Raw genomic sequence first — 19,515 nt, 5'->3', positions numbered from 1 at the left:
GAGCAACGATGGTGTTACCTGAACACACCAGCTGCAGCCTGGAGAACCCAATGGGTGTGCAGGGGAGCTCTGCGTAGGAAATGTTTTCTGGTGTTTGCTGGGGGGAGTTCTTTCTGGCATAGCGCTATAGAAAGGAGAAATCAATGTAATATCTACTCTCCTCCAGGATGACAAATCTAACAGTAGGAGTTTCCCCAGAGGAAATTCAGCTGTTGAACAGCCAGAAGTAATGAATCTAACACTGGCATTTGCTTTATGGGGCTCCATTTAAGTATTATCCTGAGTGATTATCGCTTGAAGCTTCAGGACTCATGGAGCAAGCTGTCATACGGGAGGATAAACTGGAACCTATGGGGTGTTTTTATCTTGAGATAGATCTTTATAAATGGCTTGTATAGTTCACATGGGAATGTAACGTTTTCACCTGCAGCTTGAAAAGTGTGAAATTCTTTTGAGCGTGTGAAAACAGCAAAGGAAGTGATTCTGGGGCTGTTACTTTGTTCAGTTTATAGTTTGGGGATGATAGACACATCAGCATGCACCTGGATTCTAGCTTCTGAGAAGGGCATTTGGAAAGTTGCTGAATATCCCAAGTAGTAATTGGGCAAGGTGGGGCTTTGCTTGTGTGTTCCCCTTGCGTTCCCTTTCTCTAGCCTGAGTGGGAGTCCTCGGACCTAGCATTGGCAATGTGCCTTCCTAAGGGTGTTGGCACAAATGGAGCCACCCCAGCTGTTCAAACATCAGCAGCTGCCAGCATCTTGTGGACATGCACTGATGATGGCAACAGGGAGAGATTTTGGCAGGGCTCAGCAACCCGTAACGCCCAGGCACAGTTTAGTAGCATAGACAGACAGAAGCTGCCTCTCACCCTTCAGCACACCACATGTTCCTGGGGAACTTGATGCAAAATTATTCATGGGTGACCTGATTCTGTCAGGTTGGGCGCAGAACAGAGCAGGTGCCTTGCTGTGATCTGCTGGTCAGCTGTTGGTGGTGGGGCTGAGCACCGTGGTGGGGATAGAGTCATCTGGTTCTGAACTGGGAACAAGCACCTGCTGTCTTGCCTGTTGCAAGATGTTTCCCAAAAGTGTCTGGCAGTATCTCCTGGTTCCTGCTGGGGAGCCTTTCTGGAGGGAGCACTGTGTATATTTGTGTGCTCCAATACCAGAACTGTGGATGCTTAGTTAGTGAGGTGCAGATTGCTTAGCAGTTGGGACCATTTATTGCTGAGGTATTGCTGCCTCCTTAGGATGAATGGTAGGATGCATCTCCAAGCAGTATCTGTAGGAGACATAGGAAGATTCGGGTCTCCATGTACCCTTAGCATTCCCTTTTCTGCTGTGGAGTGCCTCAACAGTGGCTGAGCCCATTACCCCAACCCTTTACATCCCTTTACCTGTCATCTTGTCTTCCTAATGGTTCTCTTGTCCACCCCATCCAGCTGGTGGAGTTGGAGGAGTTTGTGGCTGCTGTGAAGGAGAATGCGGAGGCTGTGGAGGAACGGCAGGAGACTGACTCCATTCCTCTGGTGGATGACATCCGCTTCCACATCACCAGCAACGTGCAGACTTACAGTGCCATCGAGGAAGCCAACCAGAAACTTGAAGCTCTGGAAAACCTCCTGGCCAGTATAGGGCTTGAGTGCTGATGTGTGCAAACCCTGCCTGTCATATGCAGCCTGCGTAGACCCTGCTGGGTTGGCTTGGAGTGCAAGAACATCTGAGTCTCTGAATGTCTCTCTTCCCCTCTTTTGTCCTTCCCATCCACTCTCAGGCATGGTTTCTTTTTAATTTATTTATGTCTGGACATTTGCATGTCTGGTTTGTGTTTGATTTTATTTTGGTTTTAGTTTCTCCTTTCAGAAGTAGCTCCCAAAGCTCAGCCCAGATCAGTAGCTGCTCCTTTGTATAACACTGTGCAGACAGGAGACTGCGCGCTGTTGGGGGGTGGTAAGGGAGCTCTTCTGGGGGACTTGCTACTGCCTGGTATTAGGATCCATCCTGTTCTGTTGCCCAACAGCATGTTTCTGAAAGTGGTTCATGCTGGGATACCCATTGAATTGCCACCAGTAGAGGAAGAAAACTGCGTTAAACTCTCCAAATAAGTGTATTGGAAGGGAGGTGTCTTTTCTTTCACTGTCAGCATTATAAGATTGGCAAAGGTGGGCAGTGCTTCCCTAACAGGGACACAGCAGTACTAGGCTATGTGGAAGGCACTGTCTTCACCTGCTATTCTAGTTCTTAGATGAAAAAAACAAAGTGATTTCCAGGTCTTCCCTAGCTTTTCATTGCTTTGAAGTGCTCATAATTTAAAAGCTTTGTTTTCTGAACAAACAGCTTTGGGAATACAATAGAGACCAGAGTCCTTCCATTCTTAGAAAGCAGTAGCTTTCAATGCACAAAAAAAGAGATGGCACCCTTTTCTTCCTAACAGGAAGGAAAGAGCTTCTTGGAAACAGCACTTTTCCCTTTCTCTTTGTCCATTGTGGTAGAGCAAAAGTGACTTGCTGGTGTGTCAGGGAAGAGTGGATCATTGGAAATCTTTCTGGAAAGGAAAAGGGGCTTTTTGGGGCTCTCACAGGGCAGCTGTCCCGCTTGTCAACCTTCTGGCTTTCCTCAGCCTTGAGCCTTGTTAGCTTCATTGTTCTCCAGGAAATTCACTGTTTGTACTAATGAATGTTTTTGAATCTGTGTTCTGCAGTAGGTCACGTTATCTCGTGTTGTCTCCCTAGACTCCTAACGAGGGTAATGATGTCCTTTCTCCTCGGCACTAGTCAGGGGGTGATACCCCTGCAATAAAGCTTGTCTTGCCCAGTTGGCTGCCCCCAGAGCTGGTCGCTTCCAGAATGGCATGCTGTGAGAGTCCGGGTCTCCAAGGCACAGGCTGGGTGTACTTTGCTGTGCTGTGAGTTGGGAGGCAGAAGAGGCGTTGGGTGAAGCACAGAGAATCTTGCACAGGCAGTGGGCTGCCATTACTAACACATATTGTCATTTTGGTCACTTTGTGAGGCAAGAGCTTGAACTAATCCATGTCAGGTGTGCTTTTATTGTTTGAGGTGGGAACTGGGCATAGATCCCCCGCAGCTTCAGGGTGTTGTTTTCTGTAATGGTGGTGGTGCTTCGCATGGATAAGGAAAGGGTTTGGAGATCCAGCGTTTGGCAGGCACTCGCTTCGGGTGTGGATGTGTGGGAGGATGGGTTTCTCTTCTGTGCTGATCTCACTTGGTTAGAGACTGATGCTCCCGCACCATGTGAGAACTGCAGCCTCACTGCCCCTGCTCAGAGTATCTGCCTGTGTCAGGCGTGTGTTGAAGCTGTTTGCAGGTACGTGGGCAGGCTTTGGGCACCAGTTGCAGTAAGCAGGCTGGGTTTGGTTGCGGTGAGGAGAGGGCACTGGAGTTTGGCCGCTGTTCTGGAGAGAAGCTGGACTTTGACAAAATCACATGTCAGGATGGAGTTGGCATTTAACAGAAGCTGGAGACAGAGCTGGGGGGCAAGAATGAAGTGCATTGACAAACTGAACCCTGGATGCTTGTGCATTTTTGTCATCTGTGTTTAACTGGTGTCTCTTTCAAAACAAGTCTCAGGAGCAGTGGATGGTGGCAGCAGGGCTAGTCAAGCAGGGCCTGCTTCAGTTCTTTTTCAAAATGCTTGTGAGGAAGTGCAGGGAGTTCCTGTGGTTTGTCTTCTGCAGCCATATTAGGATGAGGGAAGAGGATGTGTCTCTGCAGGGGTGTGTTGCTGTATGGAAGCAGGGAGCAGCGAGACTGTGCTTCTGTTTGGGGTGGTGACACGGAGGAGAGCTGTGCATTTGTTGTATGATTTGTGGAATGTACCTCCATGTCCATCTGTAAGCTCAGTGTGGCTTTGACAGGACCGCCAAAGAGCCCAGCACAACTTGATCTGGTAAAGGCATCTCGGTAAACTTGGGGAGGGGAAAGTCTATTGAGAAAGTTTTAATATGAAGCTCCATATATTTTGGAGAAAGAAGGGTGAAAGCAGAACTGCCTGTTTTCTTGCTCAGTGGAGTGTCAGGCTCATGAAAGCCTGCTATAGAAACCGGCAGCTTAACCCAGCTGGTTCAGTTCCCCAGCGTTTCTCCTCCCTGTGTGGCTGAAGATGACACTGCAACTTAAGCAGAATGTTTAGTTTATCACATCCCCTTTGCTCCTCTGTCATAAATTCCGCATCTGACATCTTAGTAGTCAGCTTTCCACAGCAGTGGTTGTGACAGCCCTGCATGAGGCTTGCGTGGAGAGCCACCAGAGAACAGAACATGGCCTTTGCCTTCTGCTTGTACTGAACAAGATGCAGAAACGGGATTACCAAGGAATGTGCTAATGCTTTTCTCTGCAGATGCCTCAGCTGCTAAAGCAAATGGACACTGGTAGCGGGCAAAGCAGGAGGAAGGCAGAGGAGGGGCAGCAGTGCTGGGAAGTGTTTTCCATATGGTTGCTTTTGAATAATTCCATTCCTGCATCGTTAAGCGTGGAGTAAGTGAGGCTGCACTTGTACACGTGGGAGGAAAGGTCAGTGTGGCCTTTGGATCTGCCTCCCTGGTAGTGCAGTTCCACATGGGCTGCCGAGCAAATGCCAGTCTGTCTGTGTGCACTTAGTGGTCACATCTGTGAGGCCCGTCAGATTGTCCAATTACTGCGGGTCCTTTCACCACCCCCATCCCTTTTGGCAAAACAGGGCTATCAAAAAGCATGCGTAAGCAGATGGTCAGCGTACAGGCAAGCTCTCTAATTAAGATGAGCCAGGTCAAAACTTAGATTTGAATTCCCTTTATTCTTGCTGCAAATAATTTTATCATGAAATAAAAACTTTTTGATTTTTCTTCTGTTGCCAGCGTCCTTCTTGTGTTCTGTTGCCTCTGTCCTTTTTGTTTACTACTAGCCACTTACTGAATTAAGAAGATTGTAAGATTTATCGGAGCAACATTATATTTAAGAAGAAATGTGTAAGCATGTGTGCAGCAATAAAATAGTATATTTCACTATATCTGTTCCTGCTGTGGCCTTTCTGTTACCAACAGACAACATCAGTGTGGCTTGATTTCTGGAAGGACTCCTTCAGCTTATTTTCAGTGGTGGGCTCCTTTAGAAACGTTGGATTATTGAAGTGATGTGGTACTTGTAGCCAAACCATTTCAAACTGGTGTGTACATCTATGTAATCTATATGTCACCTGTACATCTACACAGTAAAGGGCTAGTAAGGTGGGCTCCTTCAGCTTATTTTCCTGCACCTGGGCCAAGGGCTGGGTCCACACTGTTTGGCTTCCAAGCAGCGAGGAAAGTGTGACTGCTCTCCTCTCTTGGTGACCTGCTCGTACAATCCTGCCAGAACATGGATGTAAACCACCAGATTGTTTTTATTGGCTCCTTTCTCTCGGGATTATTCTGTTTCATTAGCAGCATCATGGCACAGGCTTGGCCAGTGTGGTGGTGATGTGTCAGGGAGGTGTTTTTTACCTGGGAAAGTTACTCTGGTCAGCCCCTAACAGGTACGTTGTCCCTCCCTCTCTTGTCACCCTGTGCCTCTGTCATTACTGACTGTCCATTAAATCCAAGGATGGAGATTTCTCAGTCTCTGTACTTAAACTGTTCAGACTTGTTCCGTGCACTCACGGAGTCTCTGAAGCGTGTGTTTTCTCCAAAACCTTGAGTCAGCTGGAGCACCTGGGCAGTCCTTCCTCTCTGAGGACACAGACGCTTTCTCTTCTGCCCTGTCTGGGTGGCTGTGACAGTTTCTGTGGCAATAACTGAGCTGCCTGTGTGAAGCCCCTGTCGACTTCAGAGTGTGGCTGCCATTCAGGGAACAAGGATCCAAGCTTGTCCTGGTGGCTCTGTTTAGGAACGTGCAATTTTCCAGGGGGGTATACTACTAACATCTGAATGACTGATGCTGTTGAGGGGAAGGACTGGGCTTGGAAAGGTTCAAGCACTAATTGGGCTTTTGGGACTCAAAAAATGGCGCTTACAAGGAGTATCGTTGTGCTGTGAGAGCCTGGAGTAAACGATGAGCCTCTTCAAGAGGCTCGAGCTGTTCATGTTGGTACAGTCACGGTCAAACTGTGGAGATGGCACCTTCCCACGTAGCAGCTTGCACTCGGTGTGCGTTGACAGACTTGTCTGCTCAGGGTGACACTGTTTTTCTCTTGCTGTGGGCAGCCTGGCGAGCCCCGTCACAGCCTGGGGAGCTGGATTGTGTCTGGCTGCGCTCAGCTCCCGGGGATGAACGAACCCAGCTAGGGCTGGCGGTGAGGAGCAAAGGCTTGGTTCTCTGCTGACAGCAGGTGGGTGTGCTGCCACAGCAGGTTGTTGTTTACCTTCTAAGCTGAAACAGATTGGACATAATAAATTTATTAAGAGAGGCCACGCTGGCTACCCGTTCATCAGAATTGGGGCCTGTTTTGAATAAAGGTGCTGGCTCCGCTGGGGTTGCTGCCTGCCTTGAAGAAGTGCTAAGGGAGAAGGGCAGTGAACCTCTTTTCTCGAGCTGCAAATGGTTTCTGGTGTTTTAGGTTGGGAATCGGAGGTGGGTTATTGGCAATAACCAAGGTCAGGGTTGCAGAGAGGCAGACTGTTTGTTAGGGGACAGCATTTGGGTGTAGCTACGGACGTGCAGACCTTTAAGGCCGAAGTCAAGCTACAGGCTTCAAGCTCTGCGTGATCGGCATCTGGGGAAGAGGGCAGGCATGCACATGCCTTTTTGCTTTTCCTAGTCGGTTAACTTTGTAAGCCTACGTGTTCTGGGCAAGGTTTGGAGGACATTTCAGGAGGCTAAAGAAAGCCTTGGAAGAGGATCAGTACCATGCAAAGAACTAGCTCTGATCCCAAGGGTCTGGCTTCTCGGTTCCCAAAATAAGCTCTGAGAAATGAGTGTGAGAGCTTTTCTTTCCCTCCTCCTGTTACCGACAAAGCAAGCTTGAGGGGAAGGAGAGCAGGATTGGAAAGTGAGATCTGCTCCCTCCTGACTGCAGCTCTCTGCCAGTGGGTCTGTTTTGCTCCCTGCTCTGTTTGCTGGTATGGCAGAACGCAAGGCTGCTGCTTTGGCACGGTGAGTTAGGAAAGGCGGAGGTGAAAGGAGTGCTGTGGTATGGCCAGGTGCATCAGCTCATGGGCTCAGCGCAGGGTGGCGTTGGTCTTTTTAAAGAAATGCAAAATAATTTGATGTAGCTTTCCCATGGAGGAAACTGAGCTGGTCCGTGTTACACTGGGATGTCATTAAAACCCCTGTAAGAAAAAATGCCTCCCTCTGTTCTTTTATCTTATCGCTTCTTTGTGAGCTAGGGTCATCCCAGTACCATTTGTACAAGGCTGCAACAGTGATGAACCACGCGAGCAAGGCTGTGCAGAGACCTGCTCTGAAGGGAAGGCAAGTAAATGTGTTAGTTACTGCTCCTTGAGATACGCTTTAGGAGATGAAGGCTGATCTTTCATATCAAGGCTAAGATGACATTATATCTCTCCCTTCTGTTCAGAAGGTTTTATTCTAACACATTCTTGGCACAGCATAGCAGAACCACCAATATTTCTATGAATTTTATTAAGCTTGCTTCCATAACAGGAGCCAGCAATCTGCTCTCTAGAACTCCTTTTCCACCCCCTTTCTCCCTGGATCTAAATCTGAAAATTATCCAGGAGTTTTAAAACAAGTTTGTTGGCGGCAAGTTCAATCTCCTTCCCTTTCCCAAAGGCTCTCTTTAGAGCTGTCCAGAAAGCTTTTTCTGCTGTGCTGCTTCTCGGGTCTGAGTGCCTGTCAGGCACAACATCTTCAAAGCCATTCAAGGCACTGGCTCTGGCCGCGCTGCTCCTGGGGTGGCTGCTCCTTCCCTTCCCAGGGTGGGGGGAGCTGGTGTTGCTTGTTTCCTGGTTTTGTGTGGCCTTTTCCAATCATGCATGCTTTTAAACAGCAGTGTTCCGGGTCTGAAAGCATGCAAGGGGAACGTACTTCTCTTGCTGTGCTGACTGCAGTGCTCCCAGTGCTGGCTGCGGGAACAGGGCAGACTGGCCTTGCTTTTACTGGGAATCTTTGACTTGCTGGTCATGCAAGTGCCCCCAGGCTGGGTTTTGGTGCAGAGCAGCCGTGGCACAGGATGTACATACACTTGGCACAGGAAGAGAGGCTTGGTATTGAAAGTGCTCAGGGTGAGCCCTGGAACCTTAGAGCCATCAGGGCTTTTGGTACAGCAAACGCAAGGGCTGCCCTGTCCCGCAGGCGGGCAGCTTGGTGCTGTCATTGCAGCACGGGGCTGATTCTGCCATCCAGTGTGAAAGAGAAACTGGTATTTTATTTTTTTGTAATAATCTGGATGAGGAACCAGAGTTGTTTGTTTCTAACCTGTGGGTATCTCCTGTTCAGGGCTCACTGTGTCGGCCTGAGGAGGGTTTTGCTGGCTGGTGTGGCCATTGCATGGGTTTTCATCTGAATAAAGGCGTGCCTGATACCAAGGCTGCTGACCTTGGGAAGGCTGGAAGGCCTTGCTTTCCCTGGGGCTCTGCCTCATGGCAGGGTTTATGGTGGTCTGGCAGGGACTTGCTTGCTTTTGGCCATGGACCCTTCCTAAACTGATGCAGGGCAGGTACTGCTCATCCTTTGCACCTGAGCTGTTGTTGCTTCCCCTCTGCCGTTCTCATCCTTGTGTGTTTTCTTATGAGACAAGTGTTTTCCATGCTGGACATCTTGCCCTCTCCTCAGCTCCCCCCTCACCAGCCCAAGCAGCTTTCTTTGCCAAGTTTCCTCTGGTTAGACAGCAGCACGTATCATGCAATCCGTCTACTCTTAACTGATCTCTCAGGAACTGTTTTTCATCTGAATTCCTGGAATATTTCCATACACTGAAGAGTTTCCTCTGGAGGGAAGGGAAATGAATCCCATTTCTCCCGAGGAGCAGTGGCCACGGGAAGGCCAGTTGTTTGGCTTACTCCTGTTGGGAGATGTGGGCTCTGCGGTCATTGCTCAGAGACACGGCTGTTCAGTTTAGCAGGGGAGTTGCTGGCAGAGCAGCGGGAAGGTGAGTGGGAGCTCCGCATCCGCAGCTTTTGGAGAAAGAGAGCGTCCCAGGCTGACCAGCCGGGAGAGCATTGCCCTGTTTCTGCGTGCGAGGGAGGCTTGTGCTGGTATGAGGAGAGAACAGCAAACGGCCACCCAAAATGCCCGCTTTAGAGAGCCTGGAGTGAGCAGGAGCAGCAGCAGCAGGCAGCCAGGCTGCCGGCACGGTGTGCGGTAGCGGTGGTCTCTGGTGGCACGGTGACACCTGCACCACCCTGTTGGCTCCATCCCCCTTTCCCTGTGCTGGGATCTGCCCGAGGCTGGGCAGGGACACCGGCAGCCTGCTTGCCCCCACCAGCAGCTCTGAAGTGAATGACAAGCCCACGTCTCCACCCTCCGATGGGCTATAAATCCCATGCTTAACCGTCTGCCAGCAGCAAATGCAACCGAAGCGCTGCTGGTTTATATGCTGAGCAGACCTTCTGAATTAAAATTCCTCACTGCTCACCGAAGTTAGAGCATTTGGCTCTTCTCCAGCACCAGAGCCTGGCCCGGGTGATGGGCTGTGTGGTCCTGGAGGTCTGACAGAAGTGCAGTCCCTGCAGCAATGTGACCGAGTGTGACACCTCCCATGCCTTGCCCCAATGGTTGCTTGTCCTGGCCAGCCCTGCCGCCGTGGCTGGGGTGGGCTCCACAAAAGCTCTCTTCCCCCCCCACCCCCTGCCATGGCACTCCTCTGGCTCCACACGGCTTCACCATGGGCTGATCCCCACCTTACACACCCCGGGAGCCAGCTTTGGATAGCACATGACGGAGCACAGCTCAGGGAAGAGAAAAACGCAAAAACCTTCAGGGTTCCCACAGACTCGCAGGATCAGACTAGAAACACATGCTGAAAAAAAGGTCGCCCGTGGCTGTGACAGCTCGCCACGCACCAGGCGGTGACACCAGGAAAACTGCACTGCCAGAAAGGCTCCTTCATGCTGGTGCTGCTCCCAGCCTTGCACAGGACCGTCCCCTCCATCCTGGGCTCAGTCCCTGTCCCAGCACCATGGCCTGCACCCTCCAGCAGCCCTCAGCACTGTGAGGAGCTTAATGAGTCGCTAAAATACTAGGGAAAAGAGCCGAGGGCTTGCTGGTATTACAGCAAATCTTATTAATAATAATGTTGCTTACTATCGCGGTGTGCCCACTGGCTTGGCAAAAAGTCCTAGCTCCATGTTGACATCCATCAAAGTCGTCAGCCAGAGCTTCTGACCTGGCAAGCTGGGGTGTGACCAGGCCTACAGCCCGTGTGGGGCTGCAGAAAGAGAGTATTATTGCTTTGATTTAGCAATTTGAGGTGTGAGGAGGATGAAATGAGTTGCCAGAGGTTGCAGGTGGGGTCTGGCGCTGCTGACGTCGCCAGCTGGAGGGCTGGCACAGGGACGCACCGTCCCACCCGTCCCTGGCTTGGGGTGCAAGAGAGGGGCCGGGGAGCCCTCACGGAGGCAGCGGCTTGTCCTGGGGCCTGCCTGGGGAGGGGGGCGGCAGGGGGTCCTGCGGCCGGGCTGTGCCCCAGCCCCGTCCCTGCAGATGGGGCACCCTGGGCTGGGACAAGCCGGGGCTTTTACAGCCCTGGGAGCTGAGGGAGCAGCAAACCCCACTGCCCAGCCCTCTCTGCAGGCGCAGTTGGTGGCAAAAGGTAGGGTTTAAAAGGCTGCCGCTCTGGCCAGGGTGCAGGTGCTTCCTGTTTGGATTGGGTACAGTTCAGGACCAACATAGTATTTTAACGGGCTTGTAAAAGCGTGGGAACCAGATCTGGAAGCAGGCTGAGCTTGCCTGGTACTTGGGGCTTCTTCATCAGCTTCGCACTGCTGTTTGTCTGGGGTAGGGGAAGCACTTGGGCCAGGGAATTTAAATTATTATTGTTTTTTTAAATTAGCACCTCACCTACAATTGAAAAAAAAAAAAAAAGAGCTTTGACTCTGGGGAGGGTAGAGCTAGCTTTCCTTGGGATGACCCAGACAGAGAGCCCTGCTAGGTCAAAGAAAGATACAAAGACATCTTATACCCACAGTACCCCAAGCTGATTTTTTTATTGTGCTGCTCTGGGCTATAGCAAATAGTGGTGTGAGGCTGTGGATTTCAGGGCTCTTTGGAAAGCTGACCTTGAAGCAGAAAGGGAACCTCAGGCCTCCATGAGACTGGGCTGCCCCCAGACCCCGGTCAGCAGCAGCTGGGAAGCAGGTGCCGGCCACAGCAGCAATGTGGCAGTGCCCGTGGGCTCAGCCCCCTCCTCCACAAGCTGAACAGCAATTCAACATCTCTTCACCTCGTCCTTCGCACCTCTGGAGGGACCGCAGTCCCCAATGACGCTCTCAAACACACTGTTCAGAAAACATAACTTTATTATTAGTTGCAATATACATTGTATTCCTTTAAGAATCCTAAACTTGTATATGTTTTTTCCCACCGAAAATACATGTGTATGTATATATGTTTTTATATATGTATATATATAAATGTATTTTATTGAACTGGAACACAACGGAACAAGAGAGACGAGCTCCGAAATTACTTGGAAAAGTAAATGCAATCTCAATGGGTTTGTGCTGGCCATGTGCTATAAGGTGAGTGGTATAAAAAGAACAGGCTAAATAGAAAATGTGATGGGTTAGGCAGTGGGGAATGGTCTCTCAGTGCTACAGGTGGTGATATATACAGTAGTTACACGTTGCTATTGCTCAGTCGTGAGTGCCACCTATTCTCAAAGGCAGACCGGTCTCTGGTGTGGCTCTGCACAGCAACATTCGTAAGGCCAGCTGTGCTCCCTGCAAATGGTACCTGCCATTTGAAAACAGAGTGTAATTACATTTCCCTTGGCAGCGGGTCTGCTCATGACTAATCTGGTCAGTAAAGGAAGAATTCCTCCGGGGCACAGTGAAACCTAACTGGGTCAATATAAAGTAGCTTACAGGCAGTGGTAAGGGATCAGCAACGCCAGTGTGAGCTGAAATGCACGGGCTGAGCTGCAGCTGGTGCAAATCAGCATCTCAGCTCCCGAAGGCTGATTTGCTCCTCGCTCCTTCCCTCTGCACTTACATCCCCAGCTGCGAAGGGGCTGCTCCCTCTGGGCTCAGCAGCCCTGGGGGTGCGCGCTGCGGGGGCTGGCAGCCTTCGGGGCTTGGTTGGGGTAGGTTTCCCTGTGTTAATTTCCTCAGAAGATAACTCTTCGCAAAACCGGCTGAGGGTGGCAATAACTCTGCTGTGCCATGGCTTGGGACTTACTCGGCTTGCTTTTTTGTTGTTGTTGTTCTTTCAACTTGTTGTTTGTTAACCTGATTTTCAAATGCAGCTTCCCCAGGCCATGTGCCATTGCTGAGCTTAGCTAGCCAGAGGGACAAGTCTTCTGCAGATCAATGTAATTGGTTTCCTTTTATTTCTGCTGAGCTGGAGATGTTTCTTGGGTGAAAGCACATTTTAGCAAAGGCACTGACCACAGACTTTCCTCTGCCTGAAGCCAGGTTGGAGGGAGCAGACGGGCTCTGACCTTCCTGCTGGAGGGTCATTTCCCTCTCCCCCCGCAAAGTGCTTGTCAGTTTGAAAGGGATGTAAAGAATGTGGGCATTGATTTACTCCTCCTGACTTCCTCGGGAAAAGTGCTTTTAAAAATCCCATCCTTAAGTCATCATCTTGCTGCTACCCCCGCAATGTCTGTCACCACTGGATCACGCCTACTTGATTCTCCTTCCAGCTGAAGAAGCAGGTGAGATTTATCACCGCTGTAGTATCTCTTCTTGCTGTCTTTGCCTAGCAGCATCTGGCAAGGAGGGATCTTGCTTGGGGGAAAAAAAGTTGCAACAAGCGAGGTTGCTGGAAGATGCAGAGCAGGCGACCTGCGCATCACCTCTTTCCCATGGCAAGTTTCACCACAAGTTTAGCAGGGGTTGGTGAGAACAGCTGATTGCGCTGGAATAATTTTGAATTAAAAGCTGTCATTTCTGGGAGAACTACAGCTCCTTCCTCTCTTCACAAGCAAGAAAATACAAGTGTGAAAGTGCCTGGATCAACCTGTATAAAAGAGCTTTCCTGACTTGGACCCCTTAGGGCAATTACAAGGATATAACCTGCATCCACGCATCCTTCATCTATCCACGCTGCTGGGACCCAGCCCCGATTCAGACTGTTATTGCACAGAGGTCCCTTTCCTGAATCTTACCAGAACTGGTTTCAAAGGGAGGAGATGTGGGTGACCCCCCCGTGACTGTTGCAGGTGGGATCCAGCCTGGGGGGGGCAGCAGCTCAGGACATAGTGATGGTTCCTGCTGCTGCCAGGGAGGGCAATAAGGGGTCTGGTGTGTCACCGGGGGACGTGCCCCGCTCTCTCATAGTGCAACACTTGCAGGCATTTTCTGCTTGCAAAATTGGAGGGAGAGGCACAGGCTGAACCCCTTCCCTTCGGCTAGTGCCAAGAAGTGTATTTACAGAGCCATCACCCTGGACAAACTGACCCGCACAGCCATGCTGTGATCACTACACAGCTTTTGCCGTGTTGATACGATGCCTCTGCTCCATAGCTGGGTCTAAAGACTTTCCTTTCACGCTGCTGCTGCCAGAGACCCCGGCAGCTCTAGGCTTTGGCTTGTCTGTACCACCGGACCAGTCCACAAGCTCTGCTACAGCAGCTTGTACACCAGTGCCCCTGGATGCCCCCAGGGCAGCAAGGGGGATGTTGGATGGATGACTGCACCCTTACACCCTGCTTTTAGCTCCCCATGTTGCCTAAAGGGGTGAGCTCAGTCCCTCTGCCCCAGAGGTGGCTGTGCTGATTAGGAGGAGATTGGGACAAGCTTGGATGGCATCTCCATTCGCGCTGTGGGTCTCCTGCTAAACCAGTGGACCATGAGGACACCCACTGCTAATCCCCACCCACCAGATGCTCTGTGCTTCTCGCTAGCATTATTTTCAGGACATTTTCCAACTGATGAAGGAAAACAACAGATTATGGCTGTAAAGTTATGGTGAGAGGACTGGATCCTGGTAGGACAACATTATTCCTTGCCAAGAGAGTGAAAAATTAACCCCTTCTTTAGATTCTCCTCCTATTTCTTCCCTGGCTCCCAGCCACCTCTATATACATCATATATTATATTACTATATTCTCTTATAACTTCAACTTTGCTTTTTCGATTTCAGTAGCGCAAGTGATTAATTCAAAAAGAAAAAGAGGAAAGAAAAAAAAAGAAAGGAAGGAAGGAAAAAAAAGCAGCTCCTAGGAATATTTACAGAATAGTTCATTTTGCAGAGGAGATGAGGTTTGGCATTTGGAAAAGCATGGTGTTTCAATGTGCTAAGTGGGTTTGATTCCACATTCCTCCTCTCCCCTCTGGGATCCTGCTCTGATGATGAAAATTAAAGAGCTGTTCAAAACGCTTTCCCCAGGCACAAACTTGCAGAGGACATGCAGAGCGGCAGCGGAGGCTGTTTTGATGCTCTCCCCTGGCCTGGCCTGCTTATAAAAGCAGTATCCAGAGGAATCTGAACTTGAAAACCAGCCCTTCACCTTCAGGGAGCCGTCAGCTCCATCTTTAGCCTCTGCTCATTACCCAGCACCTTCGTTATGGCTCTCCTCTCAAGGATCAGGGCTTTTAAGGTACTGGATGGTGGGGACAGGGAAGGGACAATATGCACCTGGAATCAAAACCATGAAGTGGAAGATACTGACTTATTTAACATACCAAAAATTATTGCAGTATAAATACACCCCTGTCACCCCAGTGAAAGCAGAGAAGCAGAAGTGGTGGGGGAAGTTTGGTGGGTGAGGGGCATTTCAGTAAAGTCACCCAACCTGGAAAACTTTGACGGCTGCTCCCACAGCTATCAATTCTTCTCCAGATTAGGGCAATGGCCATTTACATCAGCAAATAATGCCTCTCCCCCCACCCACCCTTACGCTGTGCATGATAAAATATCCCAAGAGTCCCTCCACGTTAGATCTTTTTCAGAGAGGCTTCTATTAAGAAAAGCATCTATTCCCAGAAAACCCCAGTAAGAGCTGCAGAACCAATTGCTCTTAAGTATGGCTGGTTTCCCCAGCTGCTGAGACCTTCTGGGCGATCCATGTTAGTATTTCTGTGAAGACAGAGGTAGAAACCTCGGGCAGCTCTTTGTGGAGGGCATGATAGGCTTCCTCATACACCTGCAACCAGGGAGAGAGTGGAGATTAGCATAGGGGAAAAAAAAGCCGCATGAACAGAACAGCCTTCAGTCCCCTCTCGTCAACACCCACAGGTCCAACACGTCCTGCCCACACCTTGTCAGGCTTTTTTTCCTAGATGTGGCAGGTTATGAAATCAAAGAGATGCCACTGGTGGTGGTGGCCCTTGGCGAGCAGGAAGGCATTGGCATTGCAGCTTGACATCCGTGTGTTCCCCAAGCACCCTGCTGCCCTGCAGGAAGATGTCCCAGCCCCATCCATTTCTTGCTTTTTATCCCACTAAGGAGGAGGAAATACTTATCATGCCCTTGGAGTTTAAAGGACAATAGGGGATGTTCCCATCATGCCTTGTGCAATTTTACTCCTTTTATGCCCAGACTATCCAGTTATTTTTCCGATGACAAAAGCTTTTCCTTGGTCTCCCTGTCTCTTTTTCAGGCTCATTCATGTGCTAACAATTGGTTAATCAGCTGTGGCTCTCTTGAAATGAGCAGATGTGAAGTGGCTTTTATCGTGCAGCGCTTTGGAAAGGCCCCCCTGTACCTTTACTTGCTGGGGCATGAGGTAAGGTTGGTGCTCACCCAGCTGGCATTGTTCTGAAGAGCTTTGAGGGTCAGCACTTCACCCGCTTATGTGCCTCGCCCGACTTCTACACCAAGCTGCTTCATGCCCAGGAGACCCCAGAGGTACACAGCCGCCACTGGGTCAGGTCTTGGGATTACCCACCACCCCCTGCCCACAGCCCGGCTGTAGCTGGTGAGAGGCCACCAGGCCATGCCCAGGGAGGGCTCCGCCTGGGCTGCCTCCTGGAAAGGGGCTCCATCGGTCCCACCGATGCACCAGCCCCGCTTCATCACCAGCTCCCTGCGGCTCAGCAGGCTCCCTGCCCCTCACGGTCACTCACGCTCGGGCCAACATTGACAAGATACAATCCTAAAAATCAAGAAAGCAAGATGACCTTGAGGGTTTTGTCCTGACTCTGCACTGTGTCCATTAGTAAATAGGACCCTTTGATGTCGCAGAGCTTGTCGGAAGAGCCGTGTAGCACCAGGATGGGCAAAGTCAGCTTGGGCAGAGCTCGCTCAATTCTGGCGATGGCATTCATCAGCTGGATGACGAAGGAGACCTTCATGCCGCCATGGTAGACCAAGGGATCGGATGTGTAAGACTCCATCTGGCAGGGAGAAAGAGGTAATTTAAGGTTAGCAATATTTTACGCGGAAAAGACAAAGCAGATCAGTCTGGCAGTGAGGAGTCTCCTCCCTTGGCTCGCACAGTCATGTCCTGCTCTGCCAGGATATCCTGCCATCAGAGTCAAGGTCGAGGTCTTTGCTGGGGCTACCCAGAACTGCTCACACAACCTGGCTTGCTCCTCGCTGTGTGTTTCTCTCTCATCACTAGAAAATATTCAAGCCAAAGCTCTTCCTGCAGGCGAAGCACCAGTGTCTGACAAAGACTGTTCCCATGGGGGCACCTGCCTGCATTTTTCTCCTCTGCCATGTCCTTCTGTCACTCAAATGTCACATCTCTTCTGCAGAGGGTTCTTCAGACTGTGTTACTTGAAAGCTGATGTTCTCCAGGTCCTTATTCTCTCTGCTGAGGGCTCAGATGGTTTTCTCTTTCACCTTCCCTCTCTGGGGGTGAGAACGGTGACCTACACCTACCGACACATTGGACCGCAAAGCACTGTGACACTGAGGGGTCCTGTCCGGCTGCAAAGTGTGCACAGACGAGGCAGCAAAGGATGCTATTAGGTGGCAGGCAAAAAAAAAAAAAAAAAAAAGTCAACAATTTGATCAGCCAGACTGTGAGAGGATAAAAATGTACAAGAGCTAGTGCAGAAAGTTGCTAGGAACGAGTAGTTACCGCAGCAGGCAAATCTACAGTAAATATTTGTATACTGTACGCGGAGACGGCCCACACAGCCACTGCCATCTCAGTATTTGCCAGAATGCTTTGATTATGGGCTGGTCTCTGGCACAGCCTCCAGTTTCTCCCAACCCCGGCAGATGTTTATAGAAATGATAGTTATTTATAGGTTAGCCAAAACCAGTCTCCTCCTCTCCACGCAGGCAGTGGGGTCGGTTCAGACTCTCCCTTGCTCTGCAGAAACCTGAGGGCCTCTTGCTGCTGCCGGTGCCTGCCCTGAGGGGACCACGAGTGGGAGGTGACCCCAAAGGCCACCCCAGGGACACGTAGCTCTGTGTAGGCGTAGGCACCGACACGACTGTAGCGGGACAGCGTGGCCTGCCTGGTGCCCACCGAGAAGCCAGCAAGCCTCTGGGGTGGGCTCTGCAGTCACCTCCCTGTGAGATGAGATTATCAGGGTGGCAGAAGGACACCACATGGTGGGGCTTTCCCGGCTGGGGGCAGTAATTTGCCAGAAGGTGTCGTGCCATTTTTCCCTCCTTGTCATCTTAAATGTATTGGAGCCCAAAGCACTGGAAATGGAGCTGGCAGTGAGGCGTGCTGGTGCTCACAGGTCTTTCCCATTCACCTTCTTGCCTCCAGTCCCCACCATCTCCTGCTGCTTGAACCCATGGTTCCTATCCCTGAGTGCAGCAAGGGGAAGGAGTGGGTGGGAATTTGGGACTGTTAGCAACTGGCATCCTCCAGCCCCAGCCTGCAGTGCTGAGGATGGTCAGGGGAGTGACAGCTGTAGAGCCACTCTACTGTGTGCTGGAGTTGGACCACAGACATTCACGTTGTTGTAGCACTCATTTAGGACCCTTGAATGCAGCAGATATTTCTAGTATTTGATTGAGGCCATCGTGTTTTGGCCTCTCTGCAAGATCATGGCTACTCTGAAGTGAGGGGCAGTTTTTGGCAGGGAGACAAAGACTTATAATAATAACAAAGACATCACAGCTCATAATATTAGGACCTTATGCATAGTGTCTCCCTTTCAAAGTAGCAAGCCCCTATGCATGCTGGGGGTTTGGAAAACACTGTTTGCAAGATGTTTGTAAGATTAGGTTGCAGTTAAGGTAAAAGGATCCGCCCTTAACACATGCTGAGCATCCTCTGCTTCTGCTAAAGGCCCTAGGAAGCTGAACAGCACGTGGTCCTCTTGGCTCCACATGGACCCTCCCAGTGCCCAACCAGCTGCTTAATGCAGAAACCTCCACCTGCATCCTCCATCCCCTAGACTGCTCAGCCTGTCTGCCACACCTTCCCTGCTCTGCAAAGTGCTTCCAAAGGGCAAGAAGCTGCCTGTGTTTAGAAAGAAGCATCCTCTCACGAACCTGCTCATGGAAAAAGTTCAGCTTTTACTTCCAAAACATAACTGCCTGGTGTGGTGTTGCTATCTTTCCAACTGACAGCTGGGCGTATCCTGATATTTTCAGCCAAACATGTTGGCTTTTCATCAGCACTTTGAGCAAAATGACCATCTTGCACCGGCTACTCAGCAACAGGCTTCATTCAGCCTGTTGTAAGTAAATCAGGGAGTTACTTGTCTGGATCTATGTCACAGCGCTGTGCTAAAGCAGCACAGCTTTGAGATGGGTTTCTTTTTATTTTTTAGGTTGGTTTTTTTTTTAATTGAAGGCAGCAAATGAGGGACTTCGCAGGGAGGGGACTCAAGAGAGGTGGACAGATGGATTGACCCTTCCTATGGAGTAGAACAGTGTTGATGAATTAATGTGAGTTGCCCCCTCCCTAGCCCAATAAATGCTAAAAGAATGACCTAATGGGTTTCTTTCTTTTTCTTTTTCTTTTCTGAAAGAGCAGGGATTTTTTAACTACTAAGTAGCCAACAAATATTTTTGTGTAGATGATGGGTGAGGAAAAAAATAATAACCCAATCCTAACCCAGACTGATCAGGACTGCAGGGGGACTATCCTGTTCCCAGTGAATGCACAGGAATCCTTATTAGAGTTAATGTTCAATGCATGGGGAGAGTGCAAAGCAGCAGCTGGGGAAAGAGGAAAAGACAGGGAATGGGCTTTGTATTCTGCAGGCTGTGAACTGCAAACCCTGCAAGCCCAGAGCTCCAGTAGGCCCACCGGGCTCAGCAGGGGCAAGCGAGTGAGGGTGACCCCAGGAGAGCCTGCAACTGGTCCCAGCATGGTCCAGCCAAGGCTCTGCAGAGTCCATCACAGCAGCTCTTTTTTCTCTTTACGCAATCCTAAGACAGGAGCGACCATCAGGGCTCCTGCTGCATTACCTCCCCCTGCTTAGAGGTCTGCATCTTCTCTTTGCATTTTGCAAATAATAAATAAATTCATTATAAGGTAATTGCAGCCTCATCCTATGTGGACACTGCAGGAACAAGACTAAAGTCAGGGGGACTACTCCACTGAAACCAATGGCAGC

The 19,515-nt window shown here is 50.2% G+C and overlaps 2 protein-coding genes across 5 annotated transcripts in view; one reads left to right on the top strand and one right to left on the bottom strand.

Annotated features, from left to right (window-relative positions):
• The window catches only part of ABTB1 (ankyrin repeat and BTB domain containing 1), a 28,392-nt gene extending 23,553 nt beyond the window's left edge, over positions 1–4,839 (top strand). For both annotated transcript variants that reach the window (XM_080385413.1, XM_080385414.1), the window contains one exon: positions 1,442–4,839. In XM_080385413.1, coding sequence (XP_080241539.1) covers positions 1,442–1,648 — 207 coding nt within the window. In that variant the 3' untranslated portion in view covers positions 1,649–4,839. The remainder of the gene's footprint in view (positions 1–1,441) is intronic.
• Positions 4,840–11,370: 6,531 nt separating this feature from the next.
• The window catches only part of MGLL (monoglyceride lipase), a 67,063-nt gene continuing 58,918 nt past the window's right edge, over positions 11,371–19,515 (bottom strand). For all 3 annotated transcript variants that reach the window (XM_080385410.1, XM_080385412.1, XM_080385411.1), the window contains 2 exons: positions 16,156–16,371; positions 11,371–15,179 (listed from right to left, as the gene is read on the bottom strand). In XM_080385410.1, coding sequence (XP_080241536.1) covers positions 15,054–15,179; positions 16,156–16,371 — 342 coding nt within the window. In that variant the 3' untranslated portion in view covers positions 11,371–15,053. The remainder of the gene's footprint in view (positions 15,180–16,155; positions 16,372–19,515) is intronic.

This window comes from Falco punctatus (assembly GCF_963210335.1).
Source record: "Falco punctatus genome assembly, chromosome: 4".
In the NCBI taxonomy this organism is placed as follows: domain Eukaryota; kingdom Metazoa; phylum Chordata; class Aves; order Falconiformes; family Falconidae; genus Falco; species Falco punctatus.
The sequence above is the reverse complement of the archived record's forward strand: the minus strand, read 5'-3'. Positions and strand labels throughout refer to the sequence as shown.